This window comes from Notamacropus eugenii, chromosome 5 (assembly GCF_028372415.1).
Source record: "Notamacropus eugenii isolate mMacEug1 chromosome 5, mMacEug1.pri_v2, whole genome shotgun sequence".
In the NCBI taxonomy this organism is placed as follows: domain Eukaryota; kingdom Metazoa; phylum Chordata; class Mammalia; order Diprotodontia; family Macropodidae; genus Notamacropus; species Notamacropus eugenii.
The window spans coordinates 4,513,870-4,536,112 of record NC_092876.1 but is presented as its reverse complement, the minus strand read 5'-3'; the positions used below and the strand labels follow the sequence as shown (position 1 = coordinate 4,536,112).

The following is a 22,243-nucleotide window of genomic DNA, read 5'->3' as shown; positions in this document are numbered from 1 at the left end:
GCACCGTGGTGCCCAAAAGCATACATGGCACTCAGATGAGGCCAGACCTTGGCAGAGAACAGTGGGATTATCGCCTCCTTATTCCTGGAAACTCTGCCCCTCTTAAGGCTTCCCAGAGCCCTGTTAGCATTTTTGTCTGCCACATACTACTGGTGACTCATGTGGAGTTTACATGGTGACCTTCGTATCATTTTCAGAACAATTGCTGACCAACCACATACATTTGTGGAATTGATTTTTTTTTGTTTCTGTCAAAGAAAAGGCAAAAGGCTAAAGGCATGCATTATTTATTAATTAATTCCCTCTTAAAGAAAATGGTTACATAGGGCTACAGAGCCAGGATCAAGACTAGCTACCTGGTACAGAAATCATCTGGCTTAAATTCTTTTTTGCCACGAGAAAGGAACTCTCTTAGTTGAACAAATTGTAAATTTAGTAAGACAATTAACAAAGTAGTGTCAGTTGGGTTTTATAATCCCAAGATGTGTGAATTCCCTTTCTGTAGCATATGTCTCCGTGACATACGATAAGGAGAAAATTCTGTCATAAACAGGCCCTTGAAGTTGTGGACACAAGAAAGGGTATCTCAACAGAGTTGACAAAGCTGAAATTACAACTCAGGACATCTATGTTTTTCCTTATCACTAACATGCCATAAAAAGGGTCTCCTAAGGACATTACTAAGTCAGTCCCATTTGCTTCTCTGACAAACCAAAAGGCATTCTCCAAGTTTACTTAAGATAACAAAAGAGACTATTAGGTCCAGACTCTTCAAGCTCTGGCTTTTACTAAAATCTAAAGTTTATATTAAAGGATTACCATTCCCAAGTACAGAGCTTTATTTCCTTTTATCCCTATTTACTGAATGTTAACTTGTTAGATTCAACTCTGGTCAAGCTCCTTTTGGCTCCCTATTCTTATCCTGTGTCACCTCTCTGGCCACCCCTACCCCCACCTCATCCCTCTGAGCTGGTGCTATCTATGCCTGATCCAAATTATTGATAACTATGCTGACTACAGAAAGTAGAGATTCCTGGGGCACACTGCTGGAGACCTCCAGCCAGAGGGACACTAAAGGACTGAGGACTCTCAGGCTCGCCATCCAACCAGTGGTGGATCAATCCAGTGGTATTATCATCCAATACCTATCTCACCATCTTCTGCACAAGAATACTATAAGATACTTGATCCAAAGCTTTGCTGAAATGTAGGTTAACTCTAGCCTTGCACTCCCCTCATCTATTACTTTGGCAATGCTGTCAGAAAAGGACTGCCTCTGACCCCATGGCTGGGTCTCTTCATGGAGCCTTGAATTAGAAGTTTATGAAGATTTCTAGGGAGGTATCAAAGGTGAGCCTAAATTCCTTCAAGGCAGCTCCCTTCTCCCTCATGCCATCATCTCTGAATTGGCCCTTCCATAAGAAGGGAGACAAGAAGATGAAGAAAGGGCTTTGGTGGTAGTGAATTATCTAGTTACAACCCAAGTGACTGAGGGTTCCTCCCCAGCACCACTCCACATTGACCAGAGTTTGAATGCTTAGCAGTTTAGCTCAAGTAAGAACCTCCATGTCTGGTACCTTATCCTGCCAACTGAGGCAAACAGAGTTAAGTGCCTTGCCCAGGGTCACACAGCTAGTAAGCATCTGAGGCCAGATTTGAACTTGGGGAGATGAGTTTTCCTTATTCCAAGTCCTGCACTCCATCTACTGTAATACCTAACATTGATAATAAGCTTGAAACATGCATTGAAAGAGCTAGCTCAGTGTTTGGGAGGCTCTGAAGGAAAATATGGGAGAGGAGAGGTATTAGACTGACTACCACGCTGAAGGCCTACAGAGCCATTGTGCTGACCTCATTGTTGTATGCCTGTGAAACATGGACATGGACCAGCACCATGCCAGGAAACTGAATCACTTCCATTTGAACTGTCTTAGGAAGATTCTGAGGATCTCCTGGCAGGATAAGGTACCAGACACTGAGGACCTTGCTTGAAATAAACTGCCAAGCATTCAAAGAACACAACTCTGATGGGCTGGCCACATTGTTCAAATGCAAACCCTACGCTTGCCAAAAAGACTATTTTATGGAGAACTTTCATGGGGCAGGTGATCACATGGTAGTCAGAAGAAGTGATACAAGGACACTCTCAAGGTCTCTCTCAAGAACATTGAAATTGATTGTGTGACATGGGAGACACTGGCACAGGACTGCTTAGCATGGTGTGCCCACATCAGAAAAGGTGCTGTCCTCTATGAGCAAAGCATAGTAGAAACAGCTCAAAGGAAAGATAGGATACACTAATTTAGAGTATCGACCCCAAGTGTTCACATGACCTATTTGTGCCAGATCTGTGGTAGAACATCCCAAGCTTGTATTGGTTTGATCCACCACAGTGGGACATATTGAAACTTGACTTTGGCATATTGATGTCATTTTGGTCCCCTTCAAGAACAAAGGACAGCAACCAACCCTTTGTCAAATGCAGGAAGACAGCCAGCTAGCATTTGAACTCGGGTCTTCCTGACTTCAGGTCTGGTGCTCTCTGCACTCTGGTGTCACCTTGCGGCTGGGTCTTGTCATTTGGGCAGCTTTGCATCCACCTAACTATCCTATCAGCTTGCCTACATGTTTTTATCTCCTCCACAAAGACAGCATGTCAGGCTTTGAAAAATGGATGCTAAAATCTAATTAGACTTGGTTTATAGCATCTTGTATCCATTGTGAGGATGGGGACAGGATGGATTTGAGAATGAAGATGATGCAAATCATCAATAAAAATTCTAAAAACACTTATGCATTAAAGAGTAGATCTTGGGCATCCGGGTGTACCTTGGATACACTCAACATTTTCATTTTTTTTGAATTGCATTGATTTTATTTGTGCAAAAGCTTTCTAGGCAGTGTCTTTGAAAATGATAAATTTCATGGAAAAAATAACAAGATCCATAAAATATCTAGAAGTCTATGACATTACTTAAGACTTATTTAAAACCAACAGTCTACAGAAACAAAGAACAACAAAAAGTCAGAGACAAACGCGTTGTTGTGGTTTGGCTATGCCAATATAATAAAAATGATATATAAAAAAACTTAGTAATAGTTAAGGACTCAGTACATAAAAATAGAAAAACACAATTAACAAAACAAAAAGTTCAGAATCTCAGGGGAAATAATAATAATAAGCAAAGGAATCCAGCTATGCAATATAGAATGAACCCAAGGACCCAGATTATGGGGGGAGGAGGGAAGGGCGACAACTCACAATTGCACAATGACTGTTGGGAAAACTGGAAATGGTCTGGCAGAAAATAGGTTCAGATCAGCATCTTATACCATAAACTCTCAATGGATGTAACCTACATAGACCCTTATCATTAAAATAATTGTAGGAAAACTTAATGAAGTGTCTTCCATAACAATGACTGGGTGATTTCATGACCAGCCAGAATTCACAACTTTATTTTTACAAAATTAAATAGCTTTGTTCTGTAGATTTGTGTTTGTGATTTGAGTAGATAGAGCATGAATGGGTAGATTTCATGTGCATATTTCTGTGTGTAGGCTGGGTTAAAATCTGGCTGTCCTTTCCAACTCTATCCCACGGGCTTATCTTGTTCTCCACTCTCTTTGTCGTTTCCTCCACTCTGAAAGATTCAATAGCCATTGCTACACCAGTGATTCCCAGTTCTACATATCTGGCACTAATTGTTCTCTAAACCTCAGTTCCAAATTACCAATTTCTTGAACAACTTCATGAGAATGTCCTACTTGCACCCTAAATCAGCCTGTCCAAAGTGGAGCCCCCCCCCCAACTTCCCTGTTTTTGTGGATGGTACCATCACCTCAGAAATTTAACATTTCAGAAATCTTTGACTCTTCTCTCTCCTTTATCCTGCTTCCAGCAAATTATATGTAATGATGGCTCCCTTAAGAAATCTGGCAGCCACACCCTGTAACTGGTTCTAGTCTGACAGTGGGCCTAGTGAGAACCCCTTCAATAGACTATGGCTGCATAGATAGGATTGGGGACCATTCAGATGCCCAGTACCTTGGCTTTTGTTAGAATAATTCCTTCTCACTGATGGCATTAGGCATTAGAAAGAATGCTTTAAAGAGGCTGTGGGCCCTCCCTACAGGAAGCCCAGGGGCAGCTAGGTGCTTCAGTGGATAGAGCACTGGGCCTGGAGTCAGGAAGGGTCACCTTCTTGAGTTCAAATCTGGCCTAAGTCACTTGTGTGGGCAAGCTACTTAACTGTTTGCCCCAGTTCTTCATCTATAAAAATGAGCTGGAGAAGGAAATGGCAAATCGCTCCAGTATCTCTGCCAAGAAAATCCCAAATGGGGTCATAAAGAGTCAGACACAACTAAAACGACTGAAAAACAACACAGGAGGCCCACCCTTGGCTCCATGGGTTCACTGTCTTGGGATCTGTTCTGTTTCAACTTGGACCTTGTGGCTTTTGAAAAGTTAGGACAGGGAGCCATCATCAGCCTGAGTGAAGGGGGCTTGCGGCATTGGTTGGTTATTGCCTTCAGAATGTTGCCCCAATTATGGCGACAGAGTTACAGCCCATAGAGACACCACCTTAACATGTGCTTAGCAGCCTGGAACCAGTTATAGAGTGTCTCTACATGTTCTAAATCCCTCCAAGAAGTGTCCATTACACACCACTGTGATTCCCCGCAAAAGAAACAGGCTGAACAGCTTCATTCCACGTAAGGAGCTACATCAGTGCTGCTTTGCACGCTGCTGTGTCCTGGGATCAGTGACATGACGGCCAGTTACACATACAATTCTTAGCTTGGTATCCAAGGTTGCCCATGCTTTGGCTCCAAATTTCCTTTCTGACATTTTTAACTTTTAATATCATCCCCCTTTCCACATTCCACACTGCAGCCAGTCACTTCCCCTCCACCCCCTTGGCCGGTGCAGCATGCTCTTCTATTCTCCTGGAGATCTGTAGAGTTCATCTCCTGTGATAGGAATACTCTCTCCTCATCTCCACCTTTCAGAATCCCTTCTCTTCCTTCAAGGCTCAGCTCATATGAACCTTCTCCATAATCCTTCCCTAATCCATCAAGGTCAAAGTGCTCACTTCCTCCCAAAATTTTAAATGAAATTTTGTCTGGGCCTCTGCCTCACCCATATCTCTCCCTGCTTAGTATTGTTTTTATACATAGATGATGACAGCTTATGATCAGAGACATCCTGACACATGATCTTCATAATAATCCTGACAGGCAGTGTAAGAGTTACTGACCCAGGTAGTTGGAGAAAACCAAGGCACACGGTGAAATGACTTTCCTGAGGCCTCAGGGAAGCGGAGGCAGGATGTAAAGGTTAGGGTTCTGGGAAGCCCTGTTGAATTACACTCCTTCTGATCCAGCCACAAAACTTCTCGGCACAGACTAAGACAGAACATCCCAGTGACATGTGTCTAGCATCTATTTTTCTCTGTGACTCTCTGGATATTTGTTCTCAGCTTTAGGATTTCCCACATTCACTGTTCTGATCAATCTTTTCCTTTTAATGAACTAACCTTCAACAAGGGATGAGTTACAGCTAAAAGCTTTCCAATATTAGTAAATCAATATTTGCTTTTGACATGACAGATCTTTCACAGGAAGCTTCCCCCTCCCCCATTTTGCAAAAGTTACAAAGTGGATTCTCTTTAAAAAGTTGAGCGATAGTGGTGAATGGGCAGATTTTGATTCATACAATGCCATTTTTTAGTATTTGTCAATTATTAACAGAAAGGAAGGACATACATTCAGTGCCAATGGCCCAACGTGGTTTGCTCTCCTTCAGCTCTTTTGTTGTCCTTAGTACTGTTTCTGAATGCTACTTGAAGTATAAATCTCATAGAAGTAGATTTATTATGGATTCATTTGTTATTATTCATGTATAAAATTATTAATTTACATGAAATTATGTATGGATTTATTGTGACCCAAATAAGGAACCTGAGGTTCATCCACCGCCCTTGCTCATTCATTGCTAGTCCTGGTGCTGCTAGTTTATACCTAAAGGAAGGAGGAACCATGATGGAGGCATTGGGCTTCAGAGCAGGCAGGCACATTGAGCTCTTTGGATACCCATCAGAAAAGACCATGATGGCAGCAAGTGGGGAATAATGTTTCAATCACTCTTTAACAAGGCACAGAGGCAGACGGTGCAGGGAGTGCAGAGGCAGATGGCAAGGGAACACGGAAAGAAGTAACAGAGGGAGCACGGGAGATGTGGGCAAGACAGTGGGGAGGAGCAAGGGCCCTGATCACTTCTGTAATGGCATGTTGGAGCCGCAAACACTCAGACGGCATAGACCAGCAGCAGGTGGGGGAGTGCTGGGGAGAAGTGTGGCAGAGCTCATGTTTATGGGACAGCAGTGATGGGGGTGGGAGAAGGACTAACTCTTCCACATGCCACCTATGTCTTGGTTCATCAGCACATCCACATCACCTCAAAATTGTCAGCAACACTTTAGAGTTAGTTGCTTAGGATAACATTTGCTGGGGATCTGCTGTCTGCATTGTACTATACAACTCTGGCCATATTTCCTTAGACTTCTAGAGTTTCGGTCCAGTGAGAATTTTCATGCTGAATGAGATAAGAATTTCTATTAAAGGACTTCCCACATTCCTTACATTTAAAAGGTCTCTCTCCAGTATGGACTCTATGGTGTTCAAAAAGGGATGAGCTCCTACTGAAGGCCTTCCCACATTCCTTGCATTGATAAGGTTTTTCTCCAGTGTGCATTCTCTGGTGTATAATAAGGGATGAACTCTGACTAAATGCCTTCCCACAATCCTTACATTCATAGGGTTTCTCTCCAGTGTGGATTCTCTGGTGTTGAATGAGGTGTGAATTCAAGTGAAAAGCCTTCCCACATTCCTTACACTGATAAGGTTTCTCTCCAGTATGAACGTTTTTATGTACAATAAGAGCTGAGTTTTGGCTGAAGGCCTTCCCACATTCATCACATTTATAAGGCTTTTCTCCAGTGTGAATTCTCTGGTGTTGAATGAGGGGAGTCTTCCAGTTGAAGGCCTTCCCACAATCCTTACATTGATAAGGTTTCTCTCCAGTATGAATTCTCTGGTGTTGGTTGAGGCCTGACTTCCATTTGAAGGCCTTCCCACACTCCTTACATTTATAGGGTTTCTCTTCAGTGTGAACTCTCTGGTGTGCAATAAGGGCTGAGCTATGGCTAAAGGCTTTTCCACACCCCTTACATTCATAAGGTTTCTCTCCAGTGTGAATTCTCTGGTGTCCAATCAGGTATGATTTCCAGTTGAAGGTCTTCCCACATTCCTTACATTCATAAGGTCTCTCTCCATTATGCATTCTTTCATGATTAATGAGGTATGAATATTGGGTAAAAGATTTTGCACAGTCCTTACATGTATATGGTTTCTCTCCATTGTGACTTCTCTGGTTTTCCACAAGGTTTTCCACTTCCTGGAAGTTCTTCTCACCTTCCTTGGATTCCTCAGTTTTCTCTCCAATGTGAATTTTCTGATGTTGGATCATCCCTGTATTCTGACTCAAAGTCTTTTCAAATTCCTCACAGTCCCAGGATTTCTCTACCCTGCACAGACCTGGAGCTTGAATCAGGGCTGGGAGAGCCTCACTTTCACTCTCACTGCATGACCTCTTGGGCCTGCAGGTGCTCCTGTGGATTTTTTTGTCAGTGTCATCACATTCATGGCCTCTGTGCCCAACAGGATTTTTCTCATCCAGAATCAATTGCCTCAAATCACCTTGCTGGGAAATGATTTGCCTTGGAATCTCCCCAGCCAGGTTTTGCATTTGTTTCCATAACCTGATCTCTTGGCTTGGAACACCCACAAAGGTTTTGTTTCTGAGAACATCTCCAGGGAGTTTTTCCACGATTGTCTCTTCTGGTCCTAAATCTTGCTTTTCCATTGAGTCCTGGGTCTTGAGTTTAGTATCCTGAGCTGAAAAAAAAATTGCAAACAAAAGCTGAATCCAGAGAGGGCTAGAAAGCTACCCCTAGAGAATATATAAAGTCCTGTGCAAAGCTTATTATTAGTCAAACTTGTACCAGAATGAGTCCTTCTGCCTCATTCCTCTCCAGGCTACACTTGGAACTTTCTCTTCAACCCTCGATTTTACACTTTAAAAAATGCAGAGACGCATTTAAAAAAAGCCTTCCCTACAGAGGGAAGGACATTATTCAACTCCAAAACCTGCATCAGTGCAGAGATGGGACAGCAATCACCAAATGCCAGAGCTAGGAAGCCATTCAGCCACATCCTTCTCATTTGCTCACTGGAGACAGGGAGGCTCAGAGAAGTTGGGAGACTTGCTGAAGTGTGTATGTGTGCATTCAGGTAGACCCTCTTCAGAGGGGTGATCCTGCCCTACATGAAGAAGACACTCCTAGGGACTCTCATAACTTCAGAATCCAGGATAGGGTATGTGAGCTCACCAGGCAGGTCTACTCAATTCTAGGCCCAATATTTCGTTGTCCATCTAGAATCTTAGCATTAGTGCAAAGGGCTCTGGGTAGCATTGGCATTGTGGCCATGGAAGGATCTGGCAAAACCCCTACCTCCCTCCAGAATTATGGATCCATGACATAATGGGGCTATGCTAAGTGCTTGGTATGCAAATACAAGCCAGCAAAGCAGTATGTATCCTCAGGAAGCTGATGTGGTAAGAGGCAGTTTCAGCACATACAGGAGAACATGTTTTACATGAGGAGCTCAGAAGGAATGGTCATGGAATCACAGGGCACTTAATTAACATGGTCTGTCTAGTGATGGTAATGGTGACTAAATCATTCTTGACACAAGGCCTGGGTTACCTGCTAGGATAGTTTCCAATCAACACTGGTTTATCTTTTCTCTGAATAGGGCAGGGGCCTCTTAGCCTGGGATCTGTGAACTTTCTCCAAGTAACATTTTGGTAGCCTTCAATAAAAATTATTTCCTTTGAAATCCCCTACATATTTTATTTTAGGCAGATTCTTCCAAGAAAGGTCCACAGGATTTGCCAGGCTGCCCAAGGGAGCCAATGAAACAAAAGAGGTATAGAAGCCCTGGTCTGGAGCCTTTCCCAAGGTAGAGCAGGCCTTGCTTAGCAGGTCACCCTGGAATGCATCCCTTTGTTGAAGAAATATTACTAGTGATTCATGAATCTGTGCTCTGTCCTCCCAGAGTTGGACTCTGCCCTTTCTATCTCTTGATTCTGAGAAGAAAAAAAGGACTACTTTTCTGAACTGTGGGGAGAGAGGTTCCTGCCTTCTAGCCTGTGGGAGTGACCAGTGGTGATCATCTCCACACACCTACCTGCACCCTCCAGTGCTTCAAAGATGGCCACACATAAGAGACCAGCTGGGCTGCTCCACCCACTGGCTCCCAGCTGACTCCTGGGATTTTCTCCTTCAGACAAAGATGTGCTTCTGGCAGTGTGTCCCATTGAATCCCACGTATGTGGCTCTTCCTCTCCCTCCAACCAGGAGACAAGGCCTGGCTTGGGACCAGGAAGCCCTGCTCATGGGGGAGAAAATGAGATAGCTCTGATGTGCTGAAGGTGGATAGGGATCAGAAAGGAGAGAGGCAAAGTACGGTGGGAGGAATGACTGAGAGGAGGACCAGAGGTCACTGACTCTGTGATCCCAAAAGAGTCACAAAACCAGGTCACTTCCTACCTCATTCAGTCTAAGCTCGTCTGGATCAGCCCTTAAAAGGATTTATGGAGCCATCACTTCCCTGGTCTTAGTGTGCACAAATACAACACCACTTTGGCAGACCCTGAAGAACCTTGGACCATGGACACCTAGAAGGCTGGGCAGTGTTTCTGAACTCCTGATGATCATCATGCAAACCCATTCACTCTGCCCCTCCCCAACCTCATCCCTCATTCCCATCCCCCATCCCACTTTCCTTCTAACTCCCCCCACTTCACCCAGTGTGCCCTATGCAATGCCTGCTCCATAGACAACATACTTCATTTCCAATGTCATCTCCTCTCACTCCTTCAGCTACCAGCTCTTAATGAAACCTGGCTCCCCACAATGACCCAGCCCTCTGGCCACTCTCCAGTCCTGGCTGCCCCTTCTCTCATTCTCATCTGCTCCTTGGTAAGGAGGAAGACTTGGAATGTTCCTTACCACTTCCCCTTCCTCTTTCACTTAGCAACTCTCTTCCTTTGAGGCTCATACTATTAATCTCTATCACCCAATCAAAATCCTGGTAACTGGTGTCTACAGATCCAGACCGTTCCTCTTCCATCCTTAATGAGTCGGATACCTGGCTCACAACTTGTCTCTCCTCCCCACCTCAGGCCCTGAAAGTAGTAAAGTATTCAACATAAACAATGACCCTCTTTCAAACTAACTCCTCCGTCCTCCTGACTTCACTCCTCCACCCCACGCTAGTCACCCACAAAGATGGTCATGCCCTTAATCTTGCCAGCAATCTTGCCACAAATATGCTACTTCCATGGGCCAGAATTCTGAAGCCCCCTTATCTGACCACAGTCTACAGGCTTTTCACCACCTACACTGTAATCTCAAATCCCTTGATCCCTCAGTCATCTCCCTTACACTAGCCCCCCTCTCCTCTTCTCTCATCCTGACCCCTCGGTGAACCAGCACAACCCTACACTCTTCTCCTGAACCCCAACCCCTTTATGATGTCCCTAAATACACCCAGCTGAGCCTCAGCATTGGATCACTGCAACCATCGGTCACCTTTGCTCCTACACACTTGCTGCTAAATAAGGATAGAGAAAATTTTGCAACCATTCTGACTGGTAAATTCTACAAATTAATGTTACACAACCTCACCTGGGCCCTCACTGCTGCAAGGCAATCCTACTCTACCTCCCTCATCATCCCCTCCCCCTCTGCACAGCAGCTTTTCCAAACTTTCTCGTCTCTCCTCAGACTTCCCATGGTTCCCCTTCCTCCCACTCTCTGTTGAGACCATGCCTCATAGTTTACAGAAAAAAACTGAGGCCATTCACCTTGAGCTCCCTCTCCTCACCTCCCATTACTGGGGCCTTCTGCCTCTTCCGTTTCCCATTTCACATGATGGGGTGGCCTGGCTCTGGACTCCAAAACTCCACATCTGATTACTCCATCCCCAGTCATTATGGTCCCCTACCTCGTTTGCCTTGGGGGTGAAATTCCTCCAAAAGGCCTCAAAGGCTACAAAATGTGCCTCCTCTTCTCCCACTCTTTTTGACGTTTTCTAATTCGGCTTCTGACCTTATCATTCCCCTGAAAGGGCTCTCTCCAAACTGACTAATGATCTCTAAGTGACCAAAACTGCTGGCCTTTCCTTAGTCCTCCTTCCTGACCCCTCTGGAGGCTGGGGCACCACTGCTTACTTCCCCTTCCTAGATATTCTCTTCCCTTGTTTTCTGTACGCAGCTTTTTCCTCCTCTCACCCATGTAACTGCACCTTCTCTGCCTCCTTTGCTCATGCCTCCTAACTTTGGGGGTCCCCCGGGGCCGTTTCCTGGATCCCTTTCTCACCTTCCTCCATAGGACTTCACCTGGGGATTTCATCAGCTCCCATGGATTTGATGACCATCCTATGCTGATTACTCTCAGCATAAGCCATCTCTCTGTTGATCTCCACCTGCCCTTCTGACACGTTGAACTGAAGGTCCAGTTTTCTAATTCAGTCGTTTTTCAGGCATGTCCAACTCTTTGTGACCCCATCTGGGGTTTTCTTTTCAAAGAGAATGGAGTGGTTTGCCATTTCCTCCTGCAGATCATTTCACAGGATGGCCATGGTCATCTTAAATCCAAAACGTCCCAAGCAGAAATAATCATCTTTCCACTTGAACTCTCTCACTCCTACCTTCTCTGTTACTGTAAAGGGCAACACTATCCTTTCAGTCGCCAGGCCCACAACCTCGGAACCATCCTGAATTCCCCACAGCCAAGCTGTTGACTTCATCTTTGTAATCTCTCTCCAATATGCCTCCTTCTTTCCTCTGATATTGTGCCAGCACTGGTACAGGCCCTCCTCACCTCATCCCTGAACTACTTCAATAGCTGATGGGGGGAGGGGGGCGGGTCTGCCTTCCTCAAGACCTGCCCCTCTCCAATCCAGCCACCATTCAGTTACTAATGTGATATTCCTAAAGTATAGTGATCAACTCACCCTCCCCCTTCCCCTCTCTCCTCCAGTCAATAACCTCCAGGGACTCCCCACTGTCTCTAGGATCCAATACAAAATGCTCTGCTTGGCCTTCAAAGCCTTTCATGACCTTCCCCTCTTCTTACAACTCACTCCCCTACACATATTCTTCAACCCATTGAAAATCACCTCCTGGTTGTTCCACAAATAAGACCATCTCTCTCCTCCTCTGGCCATTTGGCCAAAATGGTGGCATTTTCTCTGGCCACCCCCAGGCCTGGAATGTTCTTCCTCCTCTCCTCAGACCACTGACCTCCCTGGCTTCCTTTAAGTCCCAACTAAAAACCCACCTTCTACAGGAAGCCCCCCCTCACCCCTCTTAATGCCAGTGTTTTTCCTCTTTTAATGATTTCTTCTCTTGCCTATATAACACTTGCTTTGCATATGTTTGTTTGTATAATATTTCCCCTGTTAGACTGTAAGCTCCTTGCCAGCAGAGACTGTCTTTTGCCTTTTTCTGTATACCTGCTGCTTAGCACAATTCCTGGTACACAGCAGGCACTTAATAAATGTACATTTGTTTGTTTGACTAATTGACTGCCAATTGACTGGGACTATGGAGGTCCCAGGTCAAGTCTTCCTCGAACATTCCCTTGCAGAGTGATCTTGCACCTATCCCTTCCCAACTTTGGGGCCAGTTTCTCCCATTTACAATGAAAGGTTTGCAGTAGATGACCTCCAATGGCCCTGCCAGTACTAAAAAGGTAACTTCAACCTAGGGCACTCTCTACTGGGTCATCTTGGGCATTCCCCTGACCAAGAAGAGCTCAGGAAACATGAAGGCAGACCCTGTCTCTGGGCCTAAAAAACAACAAGAACCCTTGATTTCCAAAGCCCCTCAGCTAAGGCAATGAGGGGGTCCTACAAGTCTGTAGCTTGATATCCATGAGCTCTGAATCCCCCAGCACAGACCCCGATTCCCAGGGGGAGGCAACCTTACCCAGGGACACCAGGTTCCTGTAGTTCTCCAGCATCACGTCTCTGTAGAGCTCCCTTTGAGCAGCGCTCAAGCATCCCCACTCCTCGCAGGTGAAGTCCAAGGCCACATCCCTGAAGGTCACTGCTTCCTGAAACACCAAACACACTCATGCTGGTCCAGGCGCCATATTCTTACACAGCCCAGGGGGCAGAAAGGGGAATGCTGGCACTGGGGGGAGGGCCTGTAATAGACACAAAGGGGATGTGGATGACTTCCAGGTCACAGGAGCACTAAGATGGTGGGCTAGATATTTTCTCCAACTCCTCCAACCTCTCAAATGTCCCCAAAACAAATTATGCACCAAAAAGAAAAACTACTTTAGCTGTTTCCATGGTTTAGGACAACAAAAATCTAAAACAATGTAAAAAACAACTCCCCAAACCCAGAAACTGACCATCAATGTCCCTAGGCTCACTCAAGACTCCTTCCTTACTTCCCACAATACTGGCAATGAAACTGGACTAGTAGACCCAAGAATGTGGCATAGGCCCTTGCATCCTGGTTCCCCCTCCCTTTCCCAGGACTGTGAAGATGCCAGCTGCAGGCTGTGTAAGTTATCTTGAGCCTCAATAGCCAACTTAGTCATAGCCCAATAGGAACAAAAGTCTGCTAGGGGCTGCCACTAAGAAGAAGCAGCACGGCAAAACTCTGAACTGCCATGCAGAGAAAGCAGGCACTGGACTTCCAGTGCTGTGCTGGAGAACTAAGAAACAGAGAGAGAGGGAAAGGCGGCAGGCCAGGAGACCATACACAGGCAGATCTGTGGATCATTCCACCAAGCCCAAGGGAAAGAGCCCAGTATTCACGTGGGACCAATTCTAACCCCCCAGAATCAGTCTGAGCAGAGTGGAATGAGGCTGAGAGGTTTAGAGATCTAGCCTCCAAGGAAACCACAAGCAGAGCAAACATAGAGTCAGAAGTGACCAATAAAGAAATTAAGGAGGTGGGACTGGGAGGGAAGACAGAGTACCAAAGATATCAGGAAGAACGAAATCTAAAAGACGCTGAACATAAACAGATAAGTCAACAGGAAAAACTAACAACAGAAGGAAATATGGCCTCTGGATCTAATAAATGAGTTCAGGGTTCATGAATAAATACAACAGAATAAAGAGACAGTGGAATCTGTGGAACTGGAGAAGGACATGGAGTCACAGCACCCTGATCCTGAGTGTTTAAAAGAAAAAATAAGAACTATGAGGGCAGAATGTCTGGCCTGCCCAACAAAACTAGAAGGACAGAAAACCTTCAACCTGCCATGGCAAACCTCTCCAAAGAAACTAACGGGATAATGATAAATGAGGAACACAAATGCACAGGAGTGAAAGATAATCTAGAAGCGAAGGAGAAAAAAACAAGAATACTGAAAGAAAAAATGTTCACCATGTAAGCAACGCATTAAGAGAGGATGTGTGGAGGCAGGCTCAAGATCACAAGCCTCCCAGAAGAACACAACAGGACAAAAAAACTTAACAGTATAATGAAAGAAATAATAGAAGAGAGCCATCCAGAACTAAACATAGAAAATGAAATTCCAATGGAAAGATTTCCCAAACTGACTCTAGAAAAATAAAAACCAACCCCAAAACCCAAGGCTGTCTGCTATCACATGTTCTTAGAGCTGCATTCATAAAAGGAAAACAACTTTCAAGGGGTTAACAGTCACTTTAGTCAAGCACATGTGTCACTCCTTCAACCAAGTACATACATTATTCAGGTAGTTCAGGGAGTCAGCACCGTAAATTTCAAAGAAAATACAGAGACATACAGAGGAATCAAAAGATCCACAAATATGGCTTCCTCTGCCTGAATTCAACACACAATTGGACCCCAACTGTCTGACCATCGTGACCAGAGAGGGAAGCACGAAGTGGGTTCTCAAAGCCAGGGGACTCCTTAGTGGCTTCCCAGAGTCCTCATCTGGCACTCAAACCTTCTTACCCAAAGTAAAACCTCAACTCAGAGTATTTATACCTTTTTTAGAGCCAGAGGGCATCACAACCCTTTGACCCAGTGCCTCAATAGAAAAAAACAAAAGATACTTGGACCCTCCTACAAATCTTCCCTAATCAAACTCTCCTTAATGGGCAGGCACATTAATGGGGGGAGTGGGGGAAGATCTTTAATCACATTAACAATACAAATACATATACTTCTTTCAGTTAAAGAAACTCTTGTTTCTGTACTTTACTCCTAGTAAATACTCTTGACTGATAAAGGTAAGATTCAATCAGTGGCATTTGATTATACTAAAACAAAAACAGCAAAAAATCTCATTTTGATTGCCTCCACACCATAAGACAAAGATGGATGTTCAACGAAATGTTTGAAACCTATTTAGAAAGAAAACCAGGACTAAAGAGATAATTTGCTTCTGAACTCCCCAAAAGGCAGAAATGCAGGAAGAATGAATGGATGCAGCAGGCAAGGAAAACAACAGCAACTGAGGACAAGTGAGAAGCCAGGAAGAGACTTCCTTCTAAATGCACACAAGCGCACAGGATGGAAGCAGGAATCTGGGAGATGCAACAATGAAGAAGTGGACAAAACCTGGTAATACCCTCCAAAGGTGAACCAATGCTTCTTTTGTGGGACTATTTTTACAACATGGGAGTACATGAAGGTGGGTAAGGGTAGCAGGGGAATAAAGAGGAGGGAGTGATGAACTGGGGTCAAAGAAAGTGTTAGCAAAGAGCAGAAGAGCCTGTAAGAGAGCAGAGGAGGAGGAGAAGAAAGACTGGAAAGGAAACAAACAGGAGGTCTTACACTGGAGGTGGGAAGGGGTTTCCCTGATGAATATCACTCCTATAAGTGAAAGGGGATGACTCTGTACTACATGAGGCCTGGGGGATTTGGTGCTTGAAAAGTCTACTTGTCCTAGGAAGGGGGGAGCTGGAACTCCTGGGGGCAACTGGTTCCTTGGGGAGAGGGAGAATGCTCCACTCAGGGAGATTTCCAAGCAAACATAGAAAAAAAAAAGGTCACTTAGAGAGCAGGGGTTGGAGAGTGGGTAGAGTTACCTAACCAGCGGACAAAGTCTTCTTTGATGCCTACAGTAAGTGACTTGTTCTGTGAGTAGAAAAGGAGATCCCTGGGGGAAGTTCTTCCAGGCAGTGGCAGAAAGTGCCAATAAGACATGGCCTAGGATGGATGCTTTGGAAACACTGATGAGATGTGATAATCATTTAATATAAATTTTGGACTTTAATAAGGGCCAGGGCTTGAATTAATCAATCAGAAGAAGAGCCTGGACCTAACAGTCTCTTTGTTCTCTAAAGTAAACTCAGAGAATACCTCTTCCTATATCAACAAGGCCAGATGAGGCATACTTTATGAGACCCTTAACCCAAGACACTATCTTGAATAATGGGACTTTTTCCTTATCTTAATATTTTGTGGACATATACTATGTTATGGCATGTTAATGGTAAAGAAAACACAGATACCCTGGGTCATAATTTCAGCTGAAACTTTGTCAACTTTGTTATCTTATTGTATTTACAACCTATGCAATTGAGAAATTCCTTTCTCATGTTATAGTTAATTACTCATGGAGACCATAAATTTGAAGGACACACACACCCCTGGATTGTCCTAAAACAGATTTAAGCCTGGTCATTCCTGTAATAGTCAGTCAGAAGTTTTTCTGGGGGGGAGGAGCCAAGATGGCGGAGTAGAAAGACACACATATGCTAGCTCCGAACCCACAGCCCATAAAATATCTGTAAAGAAGAACTCCCAACAAATTCTGGAGTAGCAGAAGCCACAGAACAACGGAGTGGATGAGATTTCTGTTCCAGAGAGACCTGAAAACCTGACTCGAAAGGTCTGTCGCGCCCCGGACCCGGAGCGGAGCCCAGCCCTGACTTGGCCGCCAGGCACTGAGGGGAGCAGATCTGAGCAGGTTTCAGGGACAGAATCTCCAGCAGCTGCGCAGGTCCCTCCACCCACAGGTGACAAGGGTTGGTGAGAGGGTCTCTTTGGCTAGTCAAGAGGGGAGTGGGGTATCTCTATAACTCAGGCCCCCTCAGGAGGCAGCAGCAGGGGCTGCGGCAGACAGGGGCTCCCCAAGCAGGCAGGAACTAGGATCCATGGTTGAAGGTCTCTGCATAAACCCCCTGAGGGAACTGAGCCCCGTGAGGCAGCCCTGCCCCCACCTGAGCACCTGAATTTAATCTCACACTGAATAGCACCCCCCCTCCCCTCCCCCCCTCCCCCCCCCAAAGCCCTGAGGCTGGGAAACAGCATTTGAATCTCAGACCCCAAGCACTGGCTGGGTGGATCTGGGGGCATGGTGGGAGTGGAAAGAAGACTCATAAGTCAAGTCACTGGCTGGGAAAATGCCCAGAAAAGGGAAAAAAAATAAGACTATAGAAGGTTACTTTCTTGGTGAACAGATAATTCCTCCCTTCCTTTCAGATGAGGAAGAGCAATGCTTACCATCAGGGAAAGACACAGAAGTCAAGGCTTCTGTATCCCACACATCCAAAATAAACATACCATGGGCTCAGGCCATGGAAGAGCTCAAAAAGGATTTTGAAAATCAAGTAAGAGAGGTGGAGGAAAAACTGGGAAGAGAAATGAGAGAGATGCAAGAAAAGCATGAAAAGCAGGTCAACACCTTGCTAAAGGAGACCCAAAAAAATGCTGAACAAAATAACACCTTGAAAAATAGGCTAACTCAATTGGCAAAAGAGGTTCAAAAAGCCAATGAGGAGAAGAATGCTTCAAAAAGAAGTTTTTCTGGCTCCATGATCATGTAACTGCTAGCTTTAAGGGAATAAACAATATGCATTTAGCCTGTTTGACTTTTTTCACCAAACTTTCAGGTTGACAGACGACCACAGAGAAAAGAGAGAAACCAGAGGATTATAGGGGTCATGAATCTGAGAAAGGGGGAAAGAGAAGATGTATAATGAAGGGAGTGAAAGAAATCTTTTTTTGAAGAGGTGCAAAAGGTGAAGTGAAAAGAACTACTGAACAAGACAAGCTGAAGGAGCAAGGAGGAAGGGGGCATCTACCTGACAGAGAGAAAAAAGAGGGGGTAGAAATATATAATCATATAAAAGTAGGATAGAGAAACTAAAACAACAAACCCTAAAGGGAAAGGGGAAACAAATAAGAAGGGCCATCAGGGGTAAGGGGAAAGGAGTTAGGAAACAGGGCCACTTAAAAAAAAAGACAGAAGTAAAGTAACTGAAGGAACAATATATTTTGTTTACAGCAGACTAGGGGGTAAAAATCAAAACTTGAAAAATACCCAGTCTTGGAGATAGATGAAAGAAAACGAGAACCTAACTTACAACTTAAAATGTAAATGAATTAAGCAATCCAATAGTAAAACAAAAAAAGAATGAAAGATTAGATAAGAAAACAAAACTCAAAATCTACTGTTTAAAAGAACTGCATTTAAAAAACAAAGACATATGCAAAATAAAACTGGAGGAGATGGAAAAAAAATTTACTATGAATCAGGTGACTCCAAAAGAACAGGAGATACTATCATGCTAGCAGCCAAAGCAAAAATAAACCTTTTAAAAATAAAAAAGGATAAACAAATAAACTATTTCATGCTGAAAGGAACCACAGACAATAAACCAACATTGCTAACAAAATTATATGCTCCAAACGCCTTGGCATCCAAGTTCATGAAGCTAACATTATCAGAGCTTCAATAAGGCACAGACAGTAATACAACAGTGATAGGAGACTGCAACATCCTTCTATCGGTTTGGGATAAGTCTAACTGAATGATGAACAAAAAGGAAAAAATGGAAGCAAATAAAATTCTAGAGAAACTAGAATTAGAAGATTTTTGGTGTCTTCTAAGTAGGACAGCATGAGAACATACATATTTCACTTAACTATATGGACTTTTTACAAAATATAACCATGTACTAAAGCACAAAGATATTGCAAACACATGTAAAAAGGCAGAAAGAGTCAATATATCCTTCATACCATAATGTAATCAGAATATAAATTGGTTTAGGGATCAAAAACAAAACATACAGAACCAAATGGAGAATCAACCATGAATTCTTAAATAATGAGCAGACTGAAGAACAAATCATAGATTGTGATGGAATATTATTAGGCCATAAGAAATGACAGGCAGGTTGGTTTTGGAAGAATGTGGTAAGACGTATATGAACTGATGCACAGAGAAGTGAGCACAGCCAGGAGAACACTGTGCACAGTATCAATATTGTAATGATGATCAAATGTGAAAGCTGTGTTTATTCTGATCAACACAACTACAAAGGATTCATAAAGAAATATGGTATCCTTCTCCAGAAAAAGAACTGATGAACTCAGTGCAGATAGAAGGAAACTGTTTTACACTTTATTTTTCTTGCCTTTAAATTTTCTTTTTGCAACACAGGTAAAACAGAATTTTTTTGTGTGACATCACATGTACAACCAGTATCATATTGCCTGCCTTCTCAGTGGGTGGGCTGTAAGGAGGGAGAGAATTTGGAACTGAAAATTTTGTTAAATGAATGTTCAAAATAAATAAATGAAAAAAATTTTAAAAGAAGAAACCAAAGAAACAATGAATAACTATGTAAAAGAAAATGAGAAACATGAAGCAACATTCCCAAGTTTCTGAGATGCAGCTAAAAGAGACCTCAGGAAAAATCCTAGCCTTACATTCATACATTAGCAAAAGAGAAAAAGAAAAAGAAAACTCATGAACTGAACGTGCACTTTAAAAAATCAGAGAATTAACAAATAAACCTAAAATAAGCACGAGAGAGGAGATACTAAAAATTAGAGGAGATACATTTGAAACAAACATACCTCCATACCTCACACCAGAAATGACCAAACTAAAACGAAAAGCTGGTTTCTTGAAAAGACTAATAAAATTGACAAATTCTTAGTTAATTTGATTAGAAAGAAGAGAGCACAAAATAAAATCAATGGAATAGCAAATGAGCAAGGTGAAATCACAGGAAAACAAAAGGAAATTTTAAGAAGCTGAGTATATTATGTATAGTTATGCTAACAAAGGGCAGCCATGTGGTATGGTGGATAGAGTGCTGGGCCCTGAGTCAGGAGTTCAAATCTGAGTTCAAATCTGGTCTCAAACCCTCCCTAGTTGTGCGACCCTGGGCAAGTCACTCAATTCTGTTTGCCTCAGTTTCTTCATCTGTAAAATGAGCAAACCACTCCAGTACGTTTGCCTAGAAAACCCCAAATGGGTTCATGAAAAGTCAGATACAACCAAAAACAACTGAACAATAACAAAGATGTTAACAAAACAGAGAACACAAAAGAAATATGGAAATATTTTCAAAAATACAAAATATTCACACTATCAGAAGACCATCTAGAGATCTTCAACAACCCAATCTCAGAAAAGTTAACAGTTCTAGCTATAAAGGAACTTCCAAAAAAGCCTGGTTCTGATGGATTCATAGCAGAATTTCATCAAATTTTTAAGGAATAGTTAGTAACCATAACTTACAAATTATTCTCAAAAACAGAGAAACAAAGAACCCTACCCTAATCCTTTTTTTGTTTTGAGACAAATATAGTATGAATACTTAAACCAGGGAAAGTTAAAACAAGGAAAGAAAACAGGCCAACATCATTTATAAATATTAACTCAACAATTTTAAACAAAATCCTATGAAACAGATTACAGCAATTTATCCAGGAAATCATTTGTTATGCTCAAGTTGGATTTATATCAGGGATGCAGGAATGCTTCAACATGATGAAAATAATCAGCATAATTAATCATATTAAAACTCTAAATGTCTCAAACCACATGATCATCTTGACAGATGAAAATAAGTCCTTTCTTAAAATTATAAATAATGATTTTTACATGAATACTTTTGGGGATGTGGTACCGATCATTTCACTTTACATTATTTCCTATGGGAAAATTCACTTTGCAATATAAACAAATTGCATGATGACCAGAATCTTGGAACGAATTAAATTTGTAAACTGAGGTTCTACTGTCCTACCACAACTAATTTATACATTTAATGCTATATTAATCCAGTTACCAAGAGGATACTTTATAGAGCTTGATAAAAAAGCAAATCTAGAATACTGTAATGCACAAATTCATTTAGGACATTCTGACCTCGCTCAATACGCCTGCAGTCTGACTCTAAATAATCTTATTCCTAGCTAGAAAATGAAAGACTGTTTATGGTATCTGTTACTGGGGAGGACTGGCCACCCCTCCTGGAATCAGACATTCCTAAACAGAAAAGCTGGGTAAGTGACTCTCCCTGCCTGGCTTCAGGTTCCAGAATGAACTGGGAGAGTTAGACTGGATGACCTACAAGTACCTTCCCTCACTACCAGAGCCAGGGAGGGGGCCTCAGGGGTATACTCACAGCCAGGGGTCAAATCCAGCCAGTCAGCAGCTAGTTCTCCTCACTGACTGCCAAGTACAAGAACCTCAGCATGGCAGCCTGGCCATGGCAATGAGGATGTCCTGGTGAGAGGGGAGACCCCAACTGACCTCTCCTAGGGCCAACAGACCCCTGGTGGATGCTCCATCCTCCTCTGGGCTCTTTGCTTGGACGCAATCAAGAGACATCAGGCCTGAGGAAAGAGAGAGGAAGGAAGTTGGGAGCTGGCTTTTCAGTCTTTGAACCAATTCTGCAAGACCCCACTGACAGCAGGTAAAAGTCCTCTATCACCCAGGGAGCAGGTGCACATGTTCATGGGTGCATACACACACTTACGTACATGCACATATGCACAATACATGTATGCACACACACATACATACACATACAAATACACACACATACTCAGAAGAGAGAGCCCTGAAATCTCCTAAGTGAGAGAGCTCTGGAAAGAGGTTGGAGGTGAAGTTACAGCTTGGGAAATCACCTGCAGAGAAGTGATAACTCAGACATGGAGGGGAAGGAGATCCCCACAGAGAAGAGTGGAGAGTAGGATTTCTTAACACTGTATGTGTCTTAGGGCCCCTGGGCTGCCAGTCAGTCTGGGGAAGCCTATGAAGGACAGTTAACAAAATGCATAATTTTTAAAAGACCATGGACTCCAGGCTAAGAAGCCCTGGTATAGAGGGAAGGTCCT

General features: G+C 43.4%; 1 protein-coding gene across 1 annotated transcript in view; it reads right to left on the bottom strand.

Moving 5' to 3' along the window:
* Positions 1-271: 271 nt before the first annotated feature.
* LOC140504822 (uncharacterized) overlaps positions 272-22,243 on the bottom strand; it is a 61,077-nt gene continuing 39,105 nt past the window's right edge. Inside the window, exons 12-15 of the mRNA XM_072610174.1 lie at positions 21,657-21,739; positions 13,124-13,250; positions 9,316-9,516; positions 272-7,959 (exon numbers count right to left, since the gene is read on the bottom strand). Coding sequence (XP_072466275.1) covers positions 6,560-7,959; positions 9,316-9,516; positions 13,124-13,250; positions 21,657-21,739 — 1,811 coding nt within the window. The 3' untranslated portion in view covers positions 272-6,559. The remainder of the gene's footprint in view (positions 7,960-9,315; positions 9,517-13,123; positions 13,251-21,656; positions 21,740-22,243) is intronic.